The sequence below is a fragment of the Macrotis lagotis genome, chromosome 1, assembly GCF_037893015.1.
Source record: "Macrotis lagotis isolate mMagLag1 chromosome 1, bilby.v1.9.chrom.fasta, whole genome shotgun sequence".
Lineage (NCBI taxonomy): Eukaryota > Metazoa > Chordata > Mammalia > Peramelemorphia > Peramelidae > Macrotis > Macrotis lagotis.
In genome coordinates this window covers 117,653,530-117,677,441 of record NC_133658.1, presented here as the reverse complement: position 1 = coordinate 117,677,441, position 23,912 = coordinate 117,653,530, and the positions used below count along the sequence as shown (strand labels likewise).

Genomic DNA, 23,912 nt, shown 5'->3' with positions numbered 1-23,912 from the left:
TGGTCCAAGAGTCAAAGGATGATATATATATATATATATGTGTGTGTGTGTGTGTATATATATATATATATGTATATATATATATATATGTATATATATGTATATGTGTATGTGTGTATGTGTATGTGTATGTGTATGTGTATGTGTATGTGTATGTGTATGTATATGTATATGTATATGTATATGTATATGTATATAGACTGTCACAAAGTGATTTGGAGGCAAGATAAGGTAAGTATTCATCTATGGGAAGGGGAGTAAGAGAAAGGATCTAGAAGCAGAGTCCAAAGCTCCTGTGAGAGGAAAATGAGGGTGATGAAGGAGATGACTAGGAAGTGGTGTGATTTAATAAAAGCTTGTGGATTGATATCTATGTCAATTTGGGTAGAAATTTCTGAAATTTCAGTGCCAAACTGCCTAAAAATTAAAGTTCTGAATTTTTATATGAACTGCTAAAACAAAATAAATATTAACTTACTTGACCAAAGCCTGAAATAAAATTTAAAGTTGATTTAACTGGTTTAATTGATTGAAATTAATAAATGTTAGCAGCATTTTCCCACTATTTGTGGAAATTTCAATAGTAACAAAACCAAGGATATTCTGTTTTTAGGTTCAATTTTTCAGTACTTAAAAAAAATCTATGATTTAATTTGTCTAGGTATTTCCAACAAAACAGATAAAATCACAAACCCCTCTATGCTTTAGTAGAAAGATAATCTTAATGGCTAAAAAAAAATAACCTAACTTGGTGATCTAAATGTAATTAGATGATAGGTATATCATCCACTGCCAAGATCCCAGGTAGGATAGGATAAACTCAGGATCACCACCATATCATAAGAATTCAAAGGAAGACTTTAATTTAAAAATGTAAAATAAAATTACTGGTTAACAGAAACAAATGTTAAAAGTATATTGTATTTTCAACCATATGGTAAACATTCTGTTTTCTCTTTTCCCAATACAATGTTACCAAGCCATTCTAGTCCTCTAATCCACTACTGCAGGGATGTATAATTTGGCCCACTAATACAAAAATAGCCTTACAGTTTTACTTTTTTGGTTTGTTGTTGTATAGATTAATTTGATAAAGTAAAAGGTGCTAATCTCTGATGATTAGGAACTGGAATACAGATCACTTGCCTCACTAGACTCTTCTCTTTGTCAGATACCAAGATGACACAATTTACTTCAAAAATTAAATTATAAAATAAAAGCTTATACACCCTTATGACAAATTCTCTACACACATGGAAAACAGAAAACTAAAACATAAGATAGAAATGCAAATACCACAGGGTCAAAAACCAGGTTAAGTAAATGTTTTATATTCCTCTCCCATTTGCAGTGTCAAGATGTCCTTTGAGAACTTAACAAAAAGTCAGTCGTATTAGGAAAGTAAATAGAATCCAATCATTGAATATTTTATAAATATTGACTGAAAATTGACTTTATACCTAAATTGAAACAACTTTAAATAATAATACAGAAGTATTATTATGTATGTTCATTTTCCTTATACTATATTGACAGTGGATTCTAATTAAAATAAAAAGGGGCTTAAAGATCTCAAAATTTTGAACTACCACATTTGCAATCCTTAGTTGTCCAGTATATCTATCATAAAATACTTCACAAGAAACCCCAAACTATGTTGCTATCATGGTTTCAATTAACAGGACCCAGTTCCAAATCAAAAATGATTATAACAAGGAAAGGATAAGATATGGACTGGTCATGCTTCATACAAGAATACACGATCCTGGTTTTCTTTTTCTGTCAAAACCGTATACAGATCTAGTTCTGGGTTTTGCCCAAAAGATTTGACTCTCAGTAGGTTGGTTAATATAATGAAACATCATTACCATACAAGACAATCTTTAGTATTATATTACTTTCTATCTCTATAATACAAAACATAGAGCACATTTTTTAAAAGGATCTGCAGAATACTATTTACCTTGACCAAACTATAAAACATTACAGTCACTTATAACTTTGCCAGTAAGTTTATCTATTTGTTGAATTGATCCAGTCTTGCCCAACTCTGTGACCCCATCTGGGGTTTTCCTGGTAAAGATATTGGAGTAGTTTCCCATTTCCTTCTCCAGATCATTTTACAGATGAGGAAACTGAAACAAAAAGGGTTAAATGACTTGTCCAGGGTCACACAGCTTTTAAATGTATGAATTTTAGTACTATCAGAGTTCTATCCACTGTGTCACTTGGCTATTTATTTATTTAAAAATATAGAAACAGAAGGTCCCTTTCTTTTCTTACTAACTGCTACAGAAATAAAGTGTCCTAAGAATAAAATCTGCACTATTCATTAGAGAAATGCATACTAAAACAACTCTGAGGTACTACCTCACACATATCAGATTGGCTATTATGACAAAAAGGGAAAATAATAAATATTGAAGGGTATGTGGGAATGATTAATGAACTGTGATATATGATTGTGATGAAATGTTATTATTCTATAAGAAATGAAAAGAAGGATGATTTCAGAAAAACCTGGTCTTACATAATGTAAAACAAAATGAGCAGAACTGGGAGAGCATTGTACATAGTAATAGCAACACTGAGTGATGAACAACTATGATAAACTTAGCTATTCTTAGTAATACAATGATCTGAGACATTCCAAAGGATTCATGATGAAACATGATATCTACTGCCAGAGAAAGAACTGATATTATCTGAAAACAGACTGAAGCATTTGTTTCTTCTTTCTCTCTTTTTTCTTCCTTTCATTTTTTTGGTTCAAGTCTTCTTGTACAAAATGATTAATATGGAAATGTTTGACATAATTGCACACGTATAACCTATACTGGATTGTTTGACATCTCAGGGAGAAGGAAATGGTACAATGTCTATACTACATGCATGAGGACAGTTCTTCCTCTTACTGCAATTTCAGTCCTGTATCTCTGTCATCTTAAATTCAATGTGACTTTGAACAAATCAGTTAACCTCTCTAGGTCTTGGTCTCCTTATCTGTAAAATAAGAACACTGAGACTACATGACTGATTTTTGAGGCTCAACTCAGCTCTATAATGCTATGATTCATATCTAGAATAAAACATCCTCTCTCCCCCAAAACCAGTTTCCCATTCCAATTCCTTCCTTTCTAACCAGCAGTTTCCCTAGGCACCTAGATTCAAAATAAGAATCATCACCAATGTAGCTTTCTCCTCCATTAATCAAATAAAAATTTTATTTATTATCTATTATGTGCACAAAGCTCTGCTAAGTATTATGAGGGATAAATAGAATTAAGATCAGTTATAATTCAGATGAAATAAGGCAAATTCATGAAAATTTAAATAACATTAAAATTCAACAATAAAAGAAAAGTTACATGTGATTAATTGGCAAATAAACTGTATATTGTATATCAATGAATTCAGAGGAAAAAGAGATCCCAATTAAATCTAGGAAAGCTTCATGGCAGATCTTGATTGAGATTTTGATAAGTAGTGAGAATTGTCCTAGGGTGCAGCTAGGTGGTACAGACCGGCCCTGGAGTCAGGAGGACCTGAGTTCAAATACAGCCTCAGACACTTAATAATTACCTAGCTGTGTGACCTTGGGCAAGTCCACTGCTTTGCAAAAACTAAAAAAGAAAAAAAAGAGAATGTCCCAGGCACAAAAACAACTGGAGAAAAAACATAGAAGCAAATATTTGGGAGAAGTAAATGGTGTCTGTGAGAGAAGGGGAGAGGTTTTGGGGGGGGTCTGGGGGGGGAGGCAAAATAGTCAGGGCCTTGCTTGAATGCCAAGCTAAAAATAATCACACTTTATTCTAAGAGCAGTAGGAAACCATGAGCAGAAAAGAATTATGATAAAAGTACTGAAGCATAAGTAGGCAGCAAGAAGTAGAGAAGTTTGAAGGAGAGACTAAAGTACACAAACTCTTCAAGAGATCATTTGAACAGAGCCGACATCGGGTCTAAGTTTCTGAACTAGAGGGGCTCTGATGGACAGGAGGAAGGCAGAAGACAATGCAGAGAACCAGGGCCCAGGATCTGGTGAATGATGTCCCCACCGCCTAAGCCTGAGACTGCTTTATGCTTCCCTAACCCTTGCCCAGATCCCCAATTCCTAGATCACTCAATAAAAGGTTCTGAGAAGACTCCCTTGCCTCCAGCATCTCACTCCAGTCATTCTGTATACTACACCCTGACTGATTTTTGCCCAAAGACCACTTTTATTATGTCATTTTCATGGTAACATTTCATCTTTTCTTACTTTTTACTGCAGCACATTCTGTACTTTCAAGATCTGGTCCCTCATTGCCTGCCCAAACCTTATTTTCTAATCTTCCCCAACATATACTCTCCGCTCCAAAAAAGAATAGTTCTGCCACTTATAAAACAAAGAGTTCATTCCTGCCTGAGCTTTGTTCATGGTCTTCTCTTAGTCTGGAAGATATAAATACTATCCTCTGCTATCTATCCAAATCCAACTAGTGCTTACTGGCCACTTCAAATCTCACCTCTACAAGGAACTCCTCACCAATTAATCCAGACCTCACTAATCTTCCTCTTCTATGGATTCTTTAATACTTCTGGTCTATAATACACAATTTAACTACTGATTAAGATATATATATCATTAAGATATATCATTTTTCATATGTTAATCTTGTCTCTCCATTAAGACTATGGTTTTTAAAGACACAGAGGTATGTTTCTATCTCTTACAATACTCAATTTCTAAAACTTTTTCCTTTTAACCTTTGGAAAATGATAAGAGAAAAATGTAGAATAATAAATTTGATTCATCTTACCACAACAATTATAAAACATATATTTCTGAAAAGAATTTTGCAAAACAATGGTAGTCAGACCAATTGTGTCCTCACCTAACCTTGTAAAATACACTCACCATTGAAAGGGTTAATTTCTGCTGAAATTCGTGAAATAATGGCTTCTTTAACTTCTTTCTTCTTTACACATCGAATCCCCAAATTCTGAAAACTAGAACAGAGCAAAATAAAGAACTATCAAGTAAATGATTTTTTTCTCAGTCACAAAATCAAGAATAAGGTCCTAAGAGCTACTGAATACTGACAAAATTAGTCACTTTAATAATAACAGATGGTGATCTAAAAGTGACAGAAAGCGAAAGGAAAGTAATAGTTTCTAAAATCCACTTTAAAAGGAAAAACACAATGTACATTTTACACAAGATATTTGTAGTTGCATTCTGATAGTATGTCCATGTCAAATTAACCAACCTTAAAAAAAAAGTGAAATCACCAAGATCAGAAGACTAAAAATCACAAAAAGTGACTAATAGGTGCTTGAATAGTTGATATTATGTCACTCTAGAATGGTCCTAGAGAGCAGTGGAACGCTGTTGTACATAATGCTCCATTATCAACTATAACATTATTTATTATGGATATGAGAGTAATATAATTCACTCAGAAGAATCAATGGGAAATTAAGAGATTTTGATATTTAAAAATTAAACATTTACAAAATTTCAAAATGTCACATTTATGGAAAAGTTCTGAATAGTTATCAACACTACTCATTTGCATGTGACTAGGAGAGATCATTGCCAGGGGACTCCCCCACCACCACCAGCAGTCATACATAGTCCCACATGGAAAAACCATTACATCACTAAAGTTCGGTGGATATGAACAAGGAAGCAAAGCTCTATATAATAATAATATGACAGTTCTTCAAACTTTACTTAGCAATTCATAGTGTGCTTTTCTTATAGGCCCTACAAATTTTTTCTTCCAAATACTCTCAGAAAACACCCAATTCACATATACTATTTTACATAATCTGCACCTGAAATTACTTTGCAGTTCCCTTTCTCTTTCTTTAAAGAAGTTATATTTTCTTAAAAGAGTCTACTTAGTTGAAATTACTGAAACCATATAACCTCTTCCTCAATAGTATTTCTAGCTTCATCCAGTGACTCTAAGGCTGTCTTTATAAGTTTTATTCAGGAAAAGGCTCTTCAACTGAGTATCAACATTGAAAACAAAATCAAATAATTTCTAAATATATTATTTAATTAGATTTCACTGTTTTCATATTATTTTTGGCCAGTAATGATTGCAGCATCATAATTAGAACATATTAGTCTGACCATCTCTTTCAGAGATGAAAAAATTGAGACTTAGAACTTTAAGTCCAAACCATTCTAACTCATCTGGTTAGTCAGTTAGTCACAGAATCCGAACCCTACTCATGCTAGTGCTCTTTCCATTAGACTACAATATTTCTCCAAATATCCCGTAAGGTATATCTACATTCAGATTTTGTTTATCCAAAGTAAAATGATCTCATTTTCCCCCTCAAAAGATAAAGGTATACCACCAGTATTGCTGACATTATAACAATTTTTTGATAGTCAAAAAAAATCAATTGAAATTCCTAAGCACTATACTGCTATTATACATTTACTTTTTTTTTAATCTGAGGAATAGAAAAAAGAAAGCAATCCACTCAATGTTCCCAAACAAATACTACACATCCAGGAGACAGAAATGTTAAGGGAAACAAGAGTTTGCTCATGTCCTAGATTCTCTTTACCTCTTCTTCCATTCATAATTTAGCCTAACCCAAGAAATATGGGATATGAAATGAAATGATGCCTAAATACATTATATCCCTTACATGGATAAACAGTTGATGTTGTTAATATGTATCCAAAACCAAAATGACAAATTAGTAAATTCATTCTACAGTGCTATTTTGTACTTCTATTGTCAATTTTAATATGTTCGCTTGAAAATAGTCTGATGCCCCCTGATTATAGTCTTAAGTGTACATCAAAAATATTGATAGTCAGAGAAGCAAAGTCATGGATAAAGAATAAATGCTTATTGGTAAATACAGTTTTAAAGACACCAAGCCAGTTTACTGATCCTTTAAAAAATATCAGTTTGCTTGGGAAAAAGAAAACCAACTCTATCTTACTTGGAAAACTTTTATCCCAGTGAATATGCAAATTCTTCCACTCTACTTCCCCCAGATTACCCTTACAAACACTTTAAATAACTGAAGTAATTAAGCCTTTGGGAGAACAAATTTCAGATATTTTCCTAAGAACAGGTTTTAACAGGTAGTGGGGAAGGTGAGGTAAGGAGACTGAGGGAGAAAGGAAGATGAAGATGCTAAGGACTGGAGAAAGAGAAACATGGAGGAGAGGGAAGAGCAAATAACAGAGGCTGAAGGCCCCAAAGACACTAGCTAGGTTCATCATTTGTAACAGTGTTAGTCAGAGTGAACCTTTTTACATGATAGTTCCAATCCAGGCACAGATCCCAGATATTTAACCACTTAAGTATTATACCTTAAGAAAGGAGTATTTGGCTAAATGTATCATGAATGGATTTTTTTTTAAATTTTTGCAAGGCAAGGGAGTTAAGTGACTTGCTCAAGGTCACACTGCTAGGTAATTATTAAGTATCTGGTGCCACATTTGAACTGAGGTCCACCTGACTCCAGGGCTGGTGCTCTATCTACTGTGCCCACCCTAGCTACCCCTCATGAATGGACTTTAACTTTTGATAGGTTATTTTGTTAATAATTATGTAAACAGAGAATCCAAAAGTCATTAAACTCAATAATATATCTAGACTAACTAAATGTCATTTAGAAAGAAAATTTTCTATCAGTTAATATTGTAAATGTCTAAAGTAAAAACTACTCTTTTACCAGTTATCTATTATAGTTTAGTTTTTAGATTTCTGATTTCTAGCAATGAAAACTTCATTTTCAAAGGTAAATCTATAAATTAGATGAAATAAGACATTAAATATGGTTAACAAAATGAAAGGAATACCCTTTAAAGGATCAAGGTGAAAAAATTAGAGGATTAAGGGAGATGAAGGAGAAGGGAAAAAGGAAAAAGGAATACGATAAGGGGAAAAAAGCATACTCACAAAAGAAAAGCAATCATTTTTTAAAGTAGTTAACATCAAATATTCAAAAAAGGGGGAGTGTGGCTAGGTGGCACAGTGGATAGAGCACCAGCCCTGGAGTTAGGAATACCTAAATTCAAATCCGGCCTCAGACACTTAATAATTACCTAGCTGTGTGGCCTTGGGCAAGCCACTTAACCCCCATTGCCTTGCAAAAAAACTAAAAAAAAAATTTTTTTTAAAGGGAAAGGAAAGATAAACTGTTAGCATGAAAAAGATATTCAGTGGAATATTTACTACAAGAGTCAAATACTGGTTTAATATTTTTAAAATTCATAATTTCAATGTATTTTCACTAATGTATATCAAAATTACTTCATGCTTTAGTAAACTCACTAACTGAAATTCTCTATACAAATTTAAAAATAAGTGATTTACTCGTTAGCACAAAGCCTATGCCAATGGTGTTCATCCTGTGGCAGGCCATATGCTGAACTGTAAAGACTTCAAGTCGAGATTAAATTATTTATTTGCAGTTCATCTCACTAGAAAACTTAGGATCTTAACTTAAGTTTCAAGCATAGTGTTAACCCTGTCAAGAACAGCTGTTTAAGTGGGCAAAAATTTTGATTTAAAAGAAACTGAAACTAGAATTCATATATGTGACTGACAGATCATGATAGAAAGAAATGACCTGTAACTATTTCTTTCAAAACTTATATAGCTTTAATTTAATTTTTAATTAAGGCAAACATGATCAGTGGGTCAAAATCTCAACAATGAAAAATTTGATATATAGTGTCAACCACCAAAAAAAAGGCATCTGCTCCTATTAATCACAACTGCTATATTTACTTCATCCCTCCCAGATTAATTAATTAATTCACTACTGCAGAAAGAAAAAGTAGTTATAAAACAATGAGTAGGATAGAAAACGATATCTTCCAGATGACAGGATTAATATGACAAACTGAATAATTGTCCTCTAAGTGATGGATGGACAAGGGGGGATGTTTTCTATCCACCACCCCCCTTGCTCCTGAAGACTCCAGAAGATTGTATTTGACAGAAACACCTGCCCAAGGGAGATAATGGTCACTTACATCAGAGCTCTGCGTTCCTGACCAAACTCAGCTTCGTAGTAGCCATCTCTACAGTCTTTTCCAACTAGATCATGAGGATGTGGTTTATATGGCTCATTCTTTGTTACAAGCGTTATTCTTACTTTTCCTTTTCCTTTTCCATAGCAATTCATTATCTGAAAAAAAGGAAAGAAATTTCAAGTTAAATGAAACCAAGCTTAATGATTAGTTGATTTATTCACTACTGACCCCCATTCCCCAAATGGTTTTATTTAATGCACCACTTTCAAACATTACATGAATGGAACTGGTTAGAGATTTCTATAATGTATCGGACTGGAAAAATTAAACTTTTCTTGGCCTTGAGTTCTTGTTTCTAATGTCAAACTGTGAAGTCACCTAATCCATGGCATTTTAGTTTCTTGACTTTTAAAAATAAGTAAAGCAATGCTTATATAAAATTAGGAGAAATTCAAATGTAAATTACAGAATTGTCATTGCCTAAACATACATATAAAAGAAGGCAAATTGATTATAATATAATATATTTACTATGACCAAAAAAATTCCTTGAACTTGTATATTTAAATCATATTACAATCAATTTCACTTCAAAAGCCACCATTTAAATACAGCTGAAATTAATCAGTCATCATCTTGGTTTGGGAAAATATGATTGTCTGCATTTATTGAGTGCTAAATTATCACTATTAAAGAAATTACCAGGATGATAAATCCAGTAAGTTTTACTAGAATTGTTTAGAGAAAATATGACACAAATGGAGATTCAGTAAGTGAAGCACAATTTGGTGGAGGGAAGGAAGATTTCCAGACCAGAAGACATGATTGCTCTTTAGAGCAGAGCTTCTCAAACTTTCTGACCTCAGATCTCCTTTACATTCTTAAAAATTACTGAGGAACTCCCAGAGATTTGTTGTACTGTTTATATCTACCAATATTTGCTATATTAGAAATTAAAGTATCTTATTATGAAAATCATTTTGACCTTGTTGATTCACCCACCACCCTGAAAAAAAGAAAGCTGAAGTCCCTTTGACTCCCAAGAGAACCAAGGCCATACTTAGGGAACCACTGATCAAACAGAATATATGGATGAAACAAGGAATACAAACCAGGATAGAACAAAGTATAGGGCAGACAGTAACAAAATGGGGAATTTTGAATTTAACTTCAATTTGAAAGGCAATTACAAAATATTGCAGGGACTTGATAATGGAGGTAGAACCAGAAGAAAGTTAGCAAAGAGGTTGTTCTAATTATTTATGTTCCTAAGTCCTATTATAAAGTCTTAAAGTCTGAATATAGGTGTAGAGCGTAGAGCAAAGGATGAAAGATGTCTCTTTTTTAGTTTGTTGGGGTATTTTTTGGCAAGACATGAGCTTAAGTGACTTGCCCAAGGTCACACAGCTAGGTAATTATTAAGTGTTTGAGGGCATATTTGAACTCAGGTCCTCCTGACTCCAGGGCCAGTGTTCTATCTTCTGTGCCACTTAGCTGCCCTCACCACTTAGCTACCTTGAAAGAGTTCTCTTAAAGGATTGGGGGGGGGGGGGGGGAATAGTAACATTCCTGATGGTAATAAGAAGTTGAAAAGTTATAAGAACTTGGATGTTTATGTTAAAAGACTCTTATTTTTAAACATAGGGGTAATAGGACATCAAAGAGATGATGAGAAATTTGAGATTAAATAAAGAACCACATATTAGGGCTAAAAATGTCAATCTGAACATCATTAGTGAATAAATGATAACCAAAGAGGAAAAGTAGAGTTCGCCAAAGATACAGTAGAAAAAGATCAGAAATCTCTTGAACATCCCTATAATATATTAGCTAAGGAATAAAAGGAATCTTTGAAGGAATAAACTAAGAAATGAAGAAAAACAGGAAAACATAGTATCCTGACATGAAGATCAGAATAGTTCAAGAACATTTCATATTTAAAAGTATTTAACTTTTATTAACCATTTCCTTTTTTAAGTATTAAGTTATAGAAATTCTGATAAACAAACTCTAACATTACTTTCAAAAGGAAATACCTGCCTAAAACTGGAAGACCCTGAATTCTGTGGCTTTAACAAGTTTTTTTTTTTATCCTAAATAATAAGCCTTAATAGAATAGAATAGAAATAACAAGTTATTTCATTATTAAAAGTGATTAGACATCTTTAGATTTCAAGACAAAAGGTACTACATAACTGCAAGATTATATAACAAGGTTAAATCTACTTGCCAAAAAAAAAAAATCTCTAAAATTTGCTCAACTTCATTTGGCATTTTATAGTAACAACTTATCTCTTTAAAACTAAGTAAGAAAAGTAGACATAAGAGAATTCTATTATGCCATAAGAAATGCTAAAAAGGAATGATTTCAAGAATCTGGGAAGACTTTAATGATATACAGAGTGAAGTTAGCAGAATCAGAACAATTTATTCAATAACATAATAAGACAAACAACATCAAAACATTTAAGAACTCTGATCACTTTAATGACCAACTATGATTCCAGAGGAGCAATAAAATACTACTCACCTGACAAGAGTTGACTGATTCAAAATATTTAACAAGACATACATTATTAGACATGGAGAATGAAGTAACTTATTTATTTGCCTTGACTTTATTAGCCTGATCTTTGTAACAAGTGCTTTACTTTTGTTTTTCTTTTCAGTGGAGGAAAGGAGAAAAGAAGGAAAATTTCTGGGAAACAGTTAAATAAATTATGGTTCGTGAGCACAACTGCAAAAAGCTTATGCTGCCAAAGAATTTTGGAAATCATGAGAAGATTTATATAAACTTGCTATGGAAAAAAACATAACCAGAATTTACTCAATGATTACAACAATATAAATGTTCTCTGTACCAATGAAAACACAGATCTGGCTCCCATCACTTCTCCCTATATTAAGATTTTACTGTATAAAATTAACATTCAAAAAATCATTTTAAATCAAGAATTTGATTCTTTTTCTGTTCTGTATTGGTATGAAATAAATGGAACACATACAAAGTGATAATATTTCCAATCAGCAAGTAAAGGCATAAGATCAAGGACAGATTGTGGGCATGATTAAAAAAAAAAATGAAAGGATGCTATTCCTCTCCTTCTTCTGAGTTTAGATTCCTGAGTGAAATATGCAATAATTTTTTTAAGCTGCAGAATAATTCTAAGTCCAAGTGGCAAGAAGATGTCTTCTCTCTACGTTCTCTACAAAAAGTATCATGAGGCACAAATGCTTTAGTATGAACTACTTTACCATATTACATTTTTGATAAAACCATTCAGGTACCAAAGACCAAGTCATAGTCTATATAATAGGAAACCTTAAGAAAACATTCTTGAACATCCAGGTATACATTATCAAAAACCAAACTCCCACCAAAAAGAAAGATATCTGATATCTTAGATATATAGCATCTAAAAAAATTACAAAAAAAATTATTGATGGCCATGCAGAAAATGTACCTCTTATAAAATTGTGCTGCCATAGTATGAAGCTCATCTAATTACGTGAACAAAAAAATGGTGGTATTTTACCTGTATAGATGGGTATGTTCGGTTATTATCTGTACTGTGTTCTCCTGGAATGCTCCCTGCTGACCGTCCTTCACATTTATATCGAAAACGCATACCCCTTTGCCTGGGCTGTTCAATTATTTCCACATATGGTTCATGTCCACCTAAAATTAAAACAAACAAAAAACAGGCAAGATGAGGATAGCCATAACATTAGATTTTAAACAATCTTTATTTTTCAATAGAATGAAATTTATATTTGTTTTCTTTACAAATAAGCTAGAGTTGAAATTCAAATAAGATTGTGAGGTGGGAGGGGAGGAGTGAGAAAAGGAGTATTTTAAATAAAATCAAGCTTTCACACAAAGGGTAACTGAGTTATTTTTAAAAAAAAATTAGTTGGTAATATTGATTTTTCCCTAGAGATATCAAAACTTCATGCTGGCATCAACTATGAGATCACTATTTCTGAGTTTTCTAAATAAGCACCAAGGGTTACCCTAAGATTCTTGCAGGAGTGGTAAGACAGCAGTGCCTGAGAATTTTTAGTGTCAAGTCCAAAACAAGGAAATGACAATTGGAAATATTTTATTTAATTAGAATTACCGATTGTTGTGAACTAATTAATATACACACAGAGAGAAAAATGATACCAAGTTTTTCCTAGCATTTCAAATTCTCCTAAAGAAATGAAGGATGGATAAGCTTGACCTAAACATTAAAATTCCTCTGAAAGTTTTAAGTAATTAGCAAGACTTTATGGGGGGGGGGGATCAATTTTTTGCTTGTTATAATGAAGGAAAAAAATGTGTCTGTGTGTGTGTGTGTCTGTGTGTGTGTGTGTGTAGTGATTTTAACTTAAATACCACTAAAATCCATAATATAAAATTTTGTTCTTTATATCAAATAGTTTCTTACCCCATCCCCAAACTGATCAAGAATACTGATTCTGCTTTACAAGTAGATGGCCACTTTCAATTCTCCCCCTTAACTCCCCAAATATATTCCTCCACTCCTGCCTCAGTCAATGGAAGTCTAAAATTAAACTATTTCAATTCAATAAATATTAAAACTTACTATATGCAAGGTATAATATTTCCAGAATCATAAAAAGAGTACTGGATTAGAAGTCTGAGGATCTGGGTTTGATTCCAGTTGTATGTACTATCTGGAAAAACTTGGGCCTTTCAGGGCTTCTGTTTCCTCAAGCGTAAAATGAAGGAGGAAGTGAGGACCCTTCCAGTTCTAAATATATAATAACCCTATTATGCAGCCCTTCCCTCAAAGAGTTTACATTCTACTGGGAGGTCAGACATGTGCACCGAAAAGGAGTCTAAAGAGGGAGAGAAGGATCAGGAAAGGCTTCCTCATTCCCCAGTAAGTAACTGACTGCATCTGAACTTAGGTCTGCCTGATTCAAGGGTTGCTATTCTTTCTATTCATTGCACCACCTAGATGCCCTGATATTCTCTTTTAAAACTTTGGCATCTGGTAGAATGCAAGCACCAATGAAAGAAATACTAAATGACACTATTAATACCTAGGAGAAAGAAAAGTAGCACTTAATTTACAAATACACAGTAGTATTGTAATTTTATTATATAAGAAATGAACATAATTTGTGGCTAAAACAATGACTATTACAGAACAGAACATTAACTACCTACTATGAATTTCCATAAATTTGCATGCATTTTATTTTACTGACTATGGGTCAGGATTTCCTGGGCTTTACTGGCAGTTGTAGTGAGGGTGAAGAGCTTCAACAGGTTAAATCATTATTTATCTGTACCCCTTGAGTACAAGAATAAATAATTTCTTAAAAGGTAGCATTATGAAGAGAAGTTATGTGGGATAGTGACTGGAGTCTAGAAGACAAGAGGTCCAGTCTTGGCTTTAATACAAAACAATTCACTTGGCAGTGTCCCCGGGTAATTCTTATAACAATGTATTACAGCAGGAAGGAGTTTTCATACTGAGAATTCTTTACTCTGATGAAATCACAGGTAAGAAAGCAAAAAAAAAAAGTCCAGAATGAAACACAATGAAATTTAATCTCAGCAAGTACATTTAAATTAGTATTTCCACGTGCTGAATTTGAATAGCTTCAGACTGTGTGTGTGTGTGTGTGTGTGTGTGTGTGTGTGTGTGTGTGTGTGTGTCTTGTCTGTATACTGGCTCCTCTTGCCTAATCCTAAACTTCTCTTTGAATTCCCTTTCTCACATGATGAAACCTTTTCATGAGGAAAAATCTGATAAACTCATTCATATGATAAGGAAACCTAACCATTTACTTTTAATCATATCTTTAGATAGGCCTTTTCCACCCAGACATCTTTAGGTAATGGGTAGGACTTGTTTGACCTTTAGTCTGACCATATGTATTTGATTGATTTTATCAATGAATAAAGAAGAAAGTGGGTTTTTTTTTGGGGGGGGGGGATAGATTGGATCTATGATTTCATCATTGTAGGGAACTCCTAGTGTGGAAACTCCATCTCTGTAACTGTTCTATAACTTATTGCCTTGATGAACTGCTTGGGGGTACTGAAAGGTGTCACTTGTCTGTGGTCACATAGCCAGCCTATGTCAGAGTGGGGAATTTAGAGGGTATCAAATTTGAGAAGAGCAAAATTTTGCACTTAAGACTCTTGAGCAAAGTAGAAGGAGATAAGGGGAATTCGGTTCTAGGCAGCTAAGAGTACTGAATTTGTATTTGTTCCCATAAAGAAATCCCTACCTTGCCAGCCCCACCCAAGCTCTCCCTTCTTGGGATTTCCCCTCTGGCTCTTCTTTACAGGAAGAAGAGCCTCTCTCCTGCCCTTCCTCTACAAGCAGGGCCACATTCCCCCAGCATAGCAGAAAAATCTCAGTGCCACCTTCCCATCTAGTCTTGTGTGGGAAGGAACAAGAAATTGGACCACATGAAATATGGCATCAGTTCCAAAATGGAGACTATACCTCTCAAGACATGCTAGTTCATTTCTCTCTACTGAATTTGCCTTAATTATTTCTCTATTCTTTTCCATAATGAATTACTGAAGTGATTTGAGGGAACATTTTTTGGTGCCTGTTCCAGGCAGCAGTTAATAGGGGCTAAAACTTCAGGTTTATTTTGAACTTTTCTGTGCTTTAGTTGCATCCATAAAAATGAGGAAGTTGGATTAAATAGTGTCCAGGATCATACCTCTAACATTCAAAGGTTATCATTCTTCCTCTAATGCTGACGGTCTGAGTCTGTGGAGCTCATTAGAGGAATTAAACCTACGATTAATAAGATTTCCTTCACTTAGATAAAAGAAAATTCAATGTTTTGTATAAGAAACTGTCTATCCACATATTTTCATATCCTACTCTTGTTCTGATTTCTTTATTTCTAGTTCATTTTATAGAGATATGTATATTTCTCTATATAAATTTTTTTTTTGATTTTCTACTTATAAATCATTGACTTTAGGAAACAAAATAGATATGCACCAGCTGTTTTCCCAAAAATACTTTTTGTTTGCAAAGCACTTTTCTTTGAAAGAAGGGTGCTATAATATTTCTCTGCATAACAGAGAAAAAGAATACCTACTATAAGCCAGGGAATGACAGGAATAATGAAATACTTAACCAAGAATATTACAAGAGAATCATGGAAGGAACATAAGGATTCTAATCCAACCTTTCCTTTAAGAAAAAAAAAGTCAAATATCTGGTCATGGAAAAGATTAGTTCACTTTTAATAATGGTTCTACGCAGACTTTTTACTATTGTATTCTCCTAAAAGAATTAAATGCCAAAAGAACAAAATGCCACTTAAATTACAGCAAACATTATGCAAAAAGAAAACTAGCTATGGAGGTATTTAGGCAAATAATTATTAGATATCATAGGCAGTGCATTCCTCATAAACTCTAAAGCATAAGAACAATAAAAATATTAATTTTGTTTATATTGATTTTTAGTTATATACAAAAAACCCTAAGCTAGAAGAAACATGTTTACCAAACTAATGAAAAAAAATTTCCCAAAAATCTACATTCACAACTTTGAAGCCACTTTTGATTCCTCTATCCAGAATTCTAATGATCCAATACACAAATCAGTCATTACTAACTATATTGATTCTATCCCAGCAGTATTTGTGGTCCTCATATTGAACTTAATTGGACAGCACACCTGCAATAGAAGACTCCTGAGATTGAGGAAGACCCAAGTTCATATCTAGCCATAATATTTAATAGCTGTGTCTATTTGCCCTAATACACTAGAGAAGGAAATGGCAAACCACACGAGAAAATCCCAGGGACAATTTGGCCCATGGAGTCACACAGATTTGGATATACATGGAACAACAACAACTTAAATCATCTAAATAGTCTCCACCCCATCACAACCTGTCCCACACTATTCCCAGACTGGTCTTCCTAATGCATTAATCTGGCCACCTTAAAAAGTTCCCTATTATATACCAAACGACCCCACTAATTGGACCCAAACTTGTATGGGCAATCTTATTTCTTTATACTCTAACAAAACTGTACAACTTGTTTAGTGCAAAATTGAATTACTAAATGAATCCTGGGCTTTCCTATGTTCATGCTATCTATTCTGGGTCTAGAATTCCCTTCTCATTCATCTCTACCCATCTTCTACCCATCCCTCATGCTCAGGTTCAAATACCACCTTTTCCATGAAACCCTCCCTGATTTCCCCCCTCCTCTAGTCTCTTATCATTTTGTACCTCTCCCCCAAATATATCATATTCTCATTTGCACTATATACTTAACTACTTCTGAGTTGAGGACTATAAGCTCCTCGAAGACTGGAATGCCTATCTCTGCAACTCAACAACCTTCCAAAGCTCCCTGTATATAAGAGAAGCTTGCTAAATGTTTGTTGAATAAATGATTAACATTAGAGTAAGTTATACCAATATATACTACCCCCAGGGCTCACCTTCCAGTTAGCTAGGACTGAAAACCAAAAGGCAGCTTTTTGAGCACTCTCACATAAATCTCCTTCATCCTGCAAGTTATCTCACAAGACAGGTTTTACTTCCTTCCAGTTTAAAGATTTGGAAACTATGGCTCAGAAACTTGAGCTTCTCATTTGGTCAAGGTCCCCTAACTAGGAGTGAGCTCTCCTAGAACCCATATATTCTGACTCCTAGTCCAATGCTTCTTTATCTTACTCAGAACTAGAGGTGACTTCATCACTGTAGGTATTTGCTCCATCAACTCCATCAAAACAGCTCACCACTTTTTCTCATGCCTTCTCATTTTGTGCCACTATTATTCATGCTTTACCATAAATCCTCCATAAAGGATCTACCTAGAACACTTCCTTTTATCAGTTCCTCCAGTAGTTGGTCAATTTGCTAATCACTGGACAGAAATAGCAGAATGAAAGTGCTAATAGTTAAACTAATATTAGCAGAAAGTCTTGAAACTATGCCCCATTTCCATACTTCAAAAGTGAAAGAAAACCTACATCAAAACTCAAGTGTTTAAGAAGGCAATTTTGTCTATTCCATGGGTTACTATGGTCAACAAGTAGTCAATCTAGTGATGATGGGACTGAATTTAGCCGAGTTGAGTCAATTCATAATACATCACACAAACTCTAAACTCTAACAATTTGGATAAACCCACAGAATTTTTGCACTCTGCTAGTATAGCAGCCTAAAAGAATTCAAGGTCACCTTCATGCTCCAATGAAGCATTATACTAGGGCTATAGGAGAGAACTTTCTAACATAAAAAAGTATTTTCCTTTATATATAAAATGTAAATTACAACTGGCATAATAGAGAATTGATATTCTAGGATCATTAAATTTTTTTAAAAGGTAGAATAAAAATTATTTCAGGAAAATACTTACACAGACAGGGTAAATAAAATGGAATCTAATCCAGCTGTAACTAACATTAAAAACTTTTTCTTAGAAGATGAAGCAACTTGGGAGAGATAAGATTCAATTTCCTATAGACTTTGGAATATAAAGGAGAGGAAGTAGTAAAGCAGAAATCTAAAGGATGTAGTACACTTGACTGAGAGCAGGCAAAAGAAAATACCTATGACCCATATGTACAGATGGAGCTTATATCACCTACTTTCTCAATGAAATTTAGAAAAAGGGGAAGGGCAGATTCCATCTCTCCTAAGAGCTATGAACCAGTTTAATTCATAAAGACCAGTTTTCTGTTACCTTTGCCTCTTCTGGACATTAAAACTATCTTCCTCTCTCAGTTTCTTCTATAAATATCAAGCACTTAGCATAGTATTGTGCTAACTACTGAAGGACAAAAACAAATTTAAAAATACCTTAAGAACCTTAATAAAACAAATTAGAATATGATAAGTGGACAAATTAGAATATAACAAAAGACTACAAAGTGCTAAGAGATCAAATGAAGAATAGAGAGAAAGATCACATTAGGGAAAAAGGAGAAAGATTGAAAAAAATTTATGAAAAAGTTGGTTTTTAAATTGAACCTGGTAGGATTTCAATAAGTAGAAATGAGCAGAGAAGGCATTCCAAGCATAGGAAACAATATGAATGAATACATGGGAGTTAGGGAAAATTTCTGGATTAAGTTGAAGGGATGGCAAATAACCCAATTTGACTAAATTACTGTGGATTGTTATTTTTTTATTACTTTGTACCCACCCCAAGCTATTCCTTTTCCCCATGAGCCACCAATATCTGGAGACAATCCAAATCCTAGCTCTGTCACCTATTTTAGTTATGTGACCCTGAATAAGTCATTTAACATTCTGGGCCTCCATTTCTTCAAATGTAAAATGAGAGAGCTGCACTAAAAAGGTCTGTAAGGACCTATGCTCCTCAACCTATATCACTTTAATTCCCTTCCCCCCCTCTTAATTTCCATTTTCCATAGTGATCTATTTCTGATCCCAATATGGTTTCTTTGTCCCTTTCAAATGATTAATTTATCTAATTTTTCATCACTCTCCTAGGAGTCATCAACTCTAAAGTATTTTTGTACCTGACTGATACCTACTTTCCACATATCTCAGCTACAAAAAGTGATGCTCTTTAAATTTGAGCCTGTATAGTTTACAGAAATTATTTCCTCATACATCTTCTATTAAAATGTGAAAAGACAGAATTCCAAATTAAAAAATGTAAATAAAGGAAAAGTAAGATTCCTTAGCTAGATGGGGGAAAAAATTATTCAATTATCAGAAAATAGTACTTCAAGTATGCTTTTTTTTGGTTCTCTACAATGAAATAATATGAAATTACAGAAGAGACAAATTTCTATTAGACATGTTAGTTAACAAAAAATACTTTCTTTGTATTTCAATGAAGTTCATAAATAAACAGGAACACTGATTGCTCAACAATACATACCTTAGACAGGTTTGGGAACATTTTTCTTCATACTTCCTATTCTAATTAACCTTAATATCAACAGATTTGAAAGGAAGCTTTAAAATCCTTATTTAAGCTAGACTAAGAGAATCTAAGGGTTTTGAAATCCTAACCATTTGGAAAAACCTGAATTTCAGAGTAATTTGCTAACTATATCAATTTTTCTACATTCCCCCCCAAATCTTTTTAAATTTACAAATTATGGTCTATGAAATTTATGCTAATATACTCAACTACACACACACACACACACACACACACACAACTACAAAGCCTTGCTTCCATGCCAATGTTAGTAAGAGAAGAAGAATTAATATCTGAGAAAGGAGTACTACACTGTTACTCTTTTAAAATATACTGTAAGGTTTTCTGTTATGGCAATATTAATGGACTCTAACCACAAATGATAATAAACCCTAATCAATTAAGCAAAGCTTTCTGTTAACAAACTTATAATTTACCAAAGACACCTGGATAATCAAATGTTCAAATAAAGGTACAAAAGCTTTCACCAACAGTAATAGCACCTAACTTCCAAGATGATTGTGAGGATCAAATGAGATAATTGTAAAGCTCTTAAAATAGTGCCTGGCACATTTGTTGTTCAGTTCTGTCTGTTCTTCATGACTCCACTGAGGTTTTTCTTGGCAGAGAAACTGGAGTGATTTGCCATTTTCTTCTCCAGCTCATCTTATAGATGAGGAAACTGAGGCAAATAGTGAATTACCCAGAGTCATACAACTAGTCAGAGTCTGGGGCTATATTCACCAGATGGATGTCCTTAATTAGGTTTCTCTAGAACCTGCTAGAATTACTTTAATGAAATCTCTAATTACTGTGTTGTTGATTCTGTAGGAAGGAAGACTGAGGAGTGCTATAAAAAATGTTACCTTAGTATCACTGAGGACATCTGGGTGACACAAAGAATAGATCATTCCTCCTAAAGACAGGAAGACCCAAATTTCTGAGTTCAAATCTGGCACTAGATATGTCCTAGCTGCATGAACCTGGGCAAGTCTCTTAACCCTATTTGCCTCAGTTTCCTTCTCTATTAAATGAGCTGGAGAAGGAAATGGCAAACGTCTCTGACCACTTCCAAGAAAATTTCAAAATGAAGTCATAAAGAATCAAATGTAACTCTTAAAAACTGAACAACAATTGTTATCAATAAAAAGGCCACAAACTTCATGGAGAGAAATCAAATCATAAATTCACTTAAAAAGATATATTCTTTGTTGACTCATTTGTTTTTAAAATATTAGGGTACATTCAATTAATTTTTAAAATACTTCTGGAAAAATTCTAATTATTCACAAAATTAGCACTTGGGGAAAAAAGAAAACAACCCTTAGCTTTGAATTCTCTTAAATCATCTTATCATAATCAGTATTTTGTTATAGTAATTTTTTTTCTACAGTTAGGAATGCTGTTATCGGTCTCCAAATTCACTGAGTTCTACTTTGCTATCATTTTCAAAAAAAAAAAATCTCGGGTTTTAAATACATACAAATGTAGTTAATTTTGTGTTGCTCTTTGAAAAAATATGTCATGGTTGATAAATTCACACTTCCTGAAAAAGCTGGTTAAAGCACACTGCCCTGTTTTATTTGTGAAATCTGTCTTCAATATTCTCACAGGGGTTTTTTTTAGCTAATCAGAAATTTAACAACTAAAAGTTAAGGTTTTTTTCATGCTAGTCATCTAAATTTGTTTTAATATTATTAACCTAATTATATGGCATTTTAAGGTCGATGATGTGGGTAAAGGGAAAGTTTAAATATTTTACTATATATACATATTCTCACACTAAAACCGCAATCGCAGCCGAAAGCATATGTCATTTGAAACAACCTTACTTCCTTTTCAACCTACAATGGTTGCAATGACATTGTTCTGTTAAAAAGAAAAAAAAAAGTTTTTTACTACTTTCTACTTCCTCTTCTATACTCTAAAACAAGGGTGGGAGACCTTTTTCAATTGAGAGTCACTGACAGCCGGTTGAAGGGGGGGGGAATCAAAGACCATATAAGTAAAAAAAATCCTATATTTTTAATGGAGTTTTAAGCCCTTGATGTATACTTTTTTGTTTGTTTTTAATAGGATAGGTCAGAGAAGATGAAATATAAGATGTTTCTCTCAAGTACTTTTAAAATTAAGATCAAGGTCTATAAAAATTACTTCAAGAAAAGTAACAATTGTTTCAATACTTCAGTTTTAATGTTAATAACCAGTTAGGAGAACAAGGGAAATGGAGAGAGAACTGAAGGGGAAGAAGTCAGAAAAGCGAGACAGAAAAAAGTTCAAGACAAAAAGTTGTGACTCATTTACTAATCTCCAAGCGGTCGCCGACACGAGTGGGTGTTCCCTGCACTAAAGCCACCGAAATTCATCCAATCCGGGCCATCCTGTATAAAATTTCTACATTCTCTCAAAACTTGATCCTGACTGAGGGTCCCACGCAAGGGGACGAAGGGAGGGGAGGGCTTCTTCTCCCTAAATGATTACTTTCTGGTTTAAGGATTTTATTTGTTTAGAGTTTTACCATTTCTGCCCCGATTGTTGCTTCCCCCCACGCCCCGAGGAAGGCGATCGACAGGTCAGTCGTGACATTGTTTCCAGGCTGTCCACTGATCCGAATTGAACAGAACTTTCCAGTTTAGGAAAAAAAGTTTAAAAAGCGAACACTTGCCGGGGCAGGTGATTTTTACGTTCTAAATCCTCATTTTCCTCATTCTTTGAACAGCAGACCCCGTTACAGCCGGGGCGAGCGGCCACGGTCCTTTCCCGCCAGCCGTGGGAAGCGGCCCTCCGGCGGCTCTCAGGACGGCGCGCCCGGGGGGCTGGTCCTCGGCCCGCTCCGGCGCGGCGCGCGCAGGCCCCGGGTCCCCGCCCGCCCGAGGCCCGGCACCCCCGGGCCGACGGGGAGCCGCGCGCGGCGGGGCAGGGGCGGGGAGCCGGCGTGCCCGGGGCGCGCACCCGCTCCCCGCGGCCGGGCTTGTCCGCTGCCCCGCTCCCGCCTCCCCGGGGTCGCCGCTCCGAACTTTGGCGCCCGCCCCCCTTCCCGTCCCCGGGAGCCCGAGGGGCCACTCACCGGCCGCCATGGCTCGGCTGGGCTGGCTCCGCGCGCCGGGCTCCCTGGCAGCGCTGGCGACCAGGGCAAGGCTGGGCAGCGCGTCTCCTCCGTGGGCCTCGCCGCCAGCCGAGTCCGCCGGGGAGGCGGCCGCGCCGACCCCCTTCCCGCGGGGCCCCGCCCCCGGGCCCGCCCCCCGCGTCGGCGTCGGGTCAGAGGTCGGCCTCTCCTCCCCCCCCCCCGCCCGCAGGGAAGGCCCGGGTGGCCGCGGCCGGGGAGGGGGATTTCCCGGAGTGTGACGCAAGGCGCCCGCCCCACGCCGGGCGCTCCGAGGCGGCGGAGGTGGGCGTGCGGCGCCCCGCCCCGCCGCCTTCGCCGCGGCTGATTGGCCGCCTCTGCGGAGGGGGCGTGTCCGGCGGGGCTGAGGGGAGGGGGAGGGGCCACGCGCCCGGAGCGCGCTGGCGGCCCGAGGCGGACGCAGAAATCCCCCTCCCCCTGCTTCCGCGCTGTTTTTTTTAAGAACAGGAGGGGGCGGAGGGAGAGGCGCGCAGGAAGAGGCCGACGCGCACGCGCCGCCCCCGGCGCGCCCTGGCTGGCGTCAGGCCCCGCCCCGCCCCGCCCCTGCCCGGGCCGCCTCGGGCCGGCTCCGCGGGACCCCGGCGCCTCCCGGGGCTTTCGGAAGGGGCTTCCCCCGGCTCCTCTTTCGCAGATGCAAATCACAGGCCCCGGGGCGGGGAGCGGGCTCCCCGGAACCCTGCTTTCTTTATGTCTGTTCACCCTCGGAAATAGGACATCCAGTGCTGCCTAATCCGTGGCATCGCCGCAGCCGTGGGAGGGACGCGTCCTCTGTGACCCGCCCGGTCACCCACTGCGACGCGCGTGGACGGCATGTGCGGCTGCACGCGCCGTGTGTGACACGCCGCGTGGAGCGGAGC

The 23,912-nt window shown here is 36.1% G+C and overlaps 1 protein-coding gene across 1 annotated transcript in view; it reads right to left on the bottom strand.

Moving 5' to 3' along the window:
* The window catches only part of REL (REL proto-oncogene, NF-kB subunit), a 56,121-nt gene extending 32,981 nt beyond the window's left edge, over positions 1–23,140 (bottom strand). Inside the window, exons 1-4 of the mRNA XM_074206741.1 lie at positions 22,999–23,140; positions 12,544–12,686; positions 9,008–9,162; positions 4,898–4,989 (exon numbers count right to left, since the gene is read on the bottom strand). Of these exons, the coding sequence (XP_074062842.1) occupies positions 4,898–4,989; positions 9,008–9,162; positions 12,544–12,686; positions 22,999–23,008 (400 nt within the window). The 5' untranslated portion in view covers positions 23,009–23,140. The remainder of the gene's footprint in view (positions 1–4,897; positions 4,990–9,007; positions 9,163–12,543; positions 12,687–22,998) is intronic.
* Between the last annotated feature and the right edge of the window lie 772 nt (positions 23,141–23,912).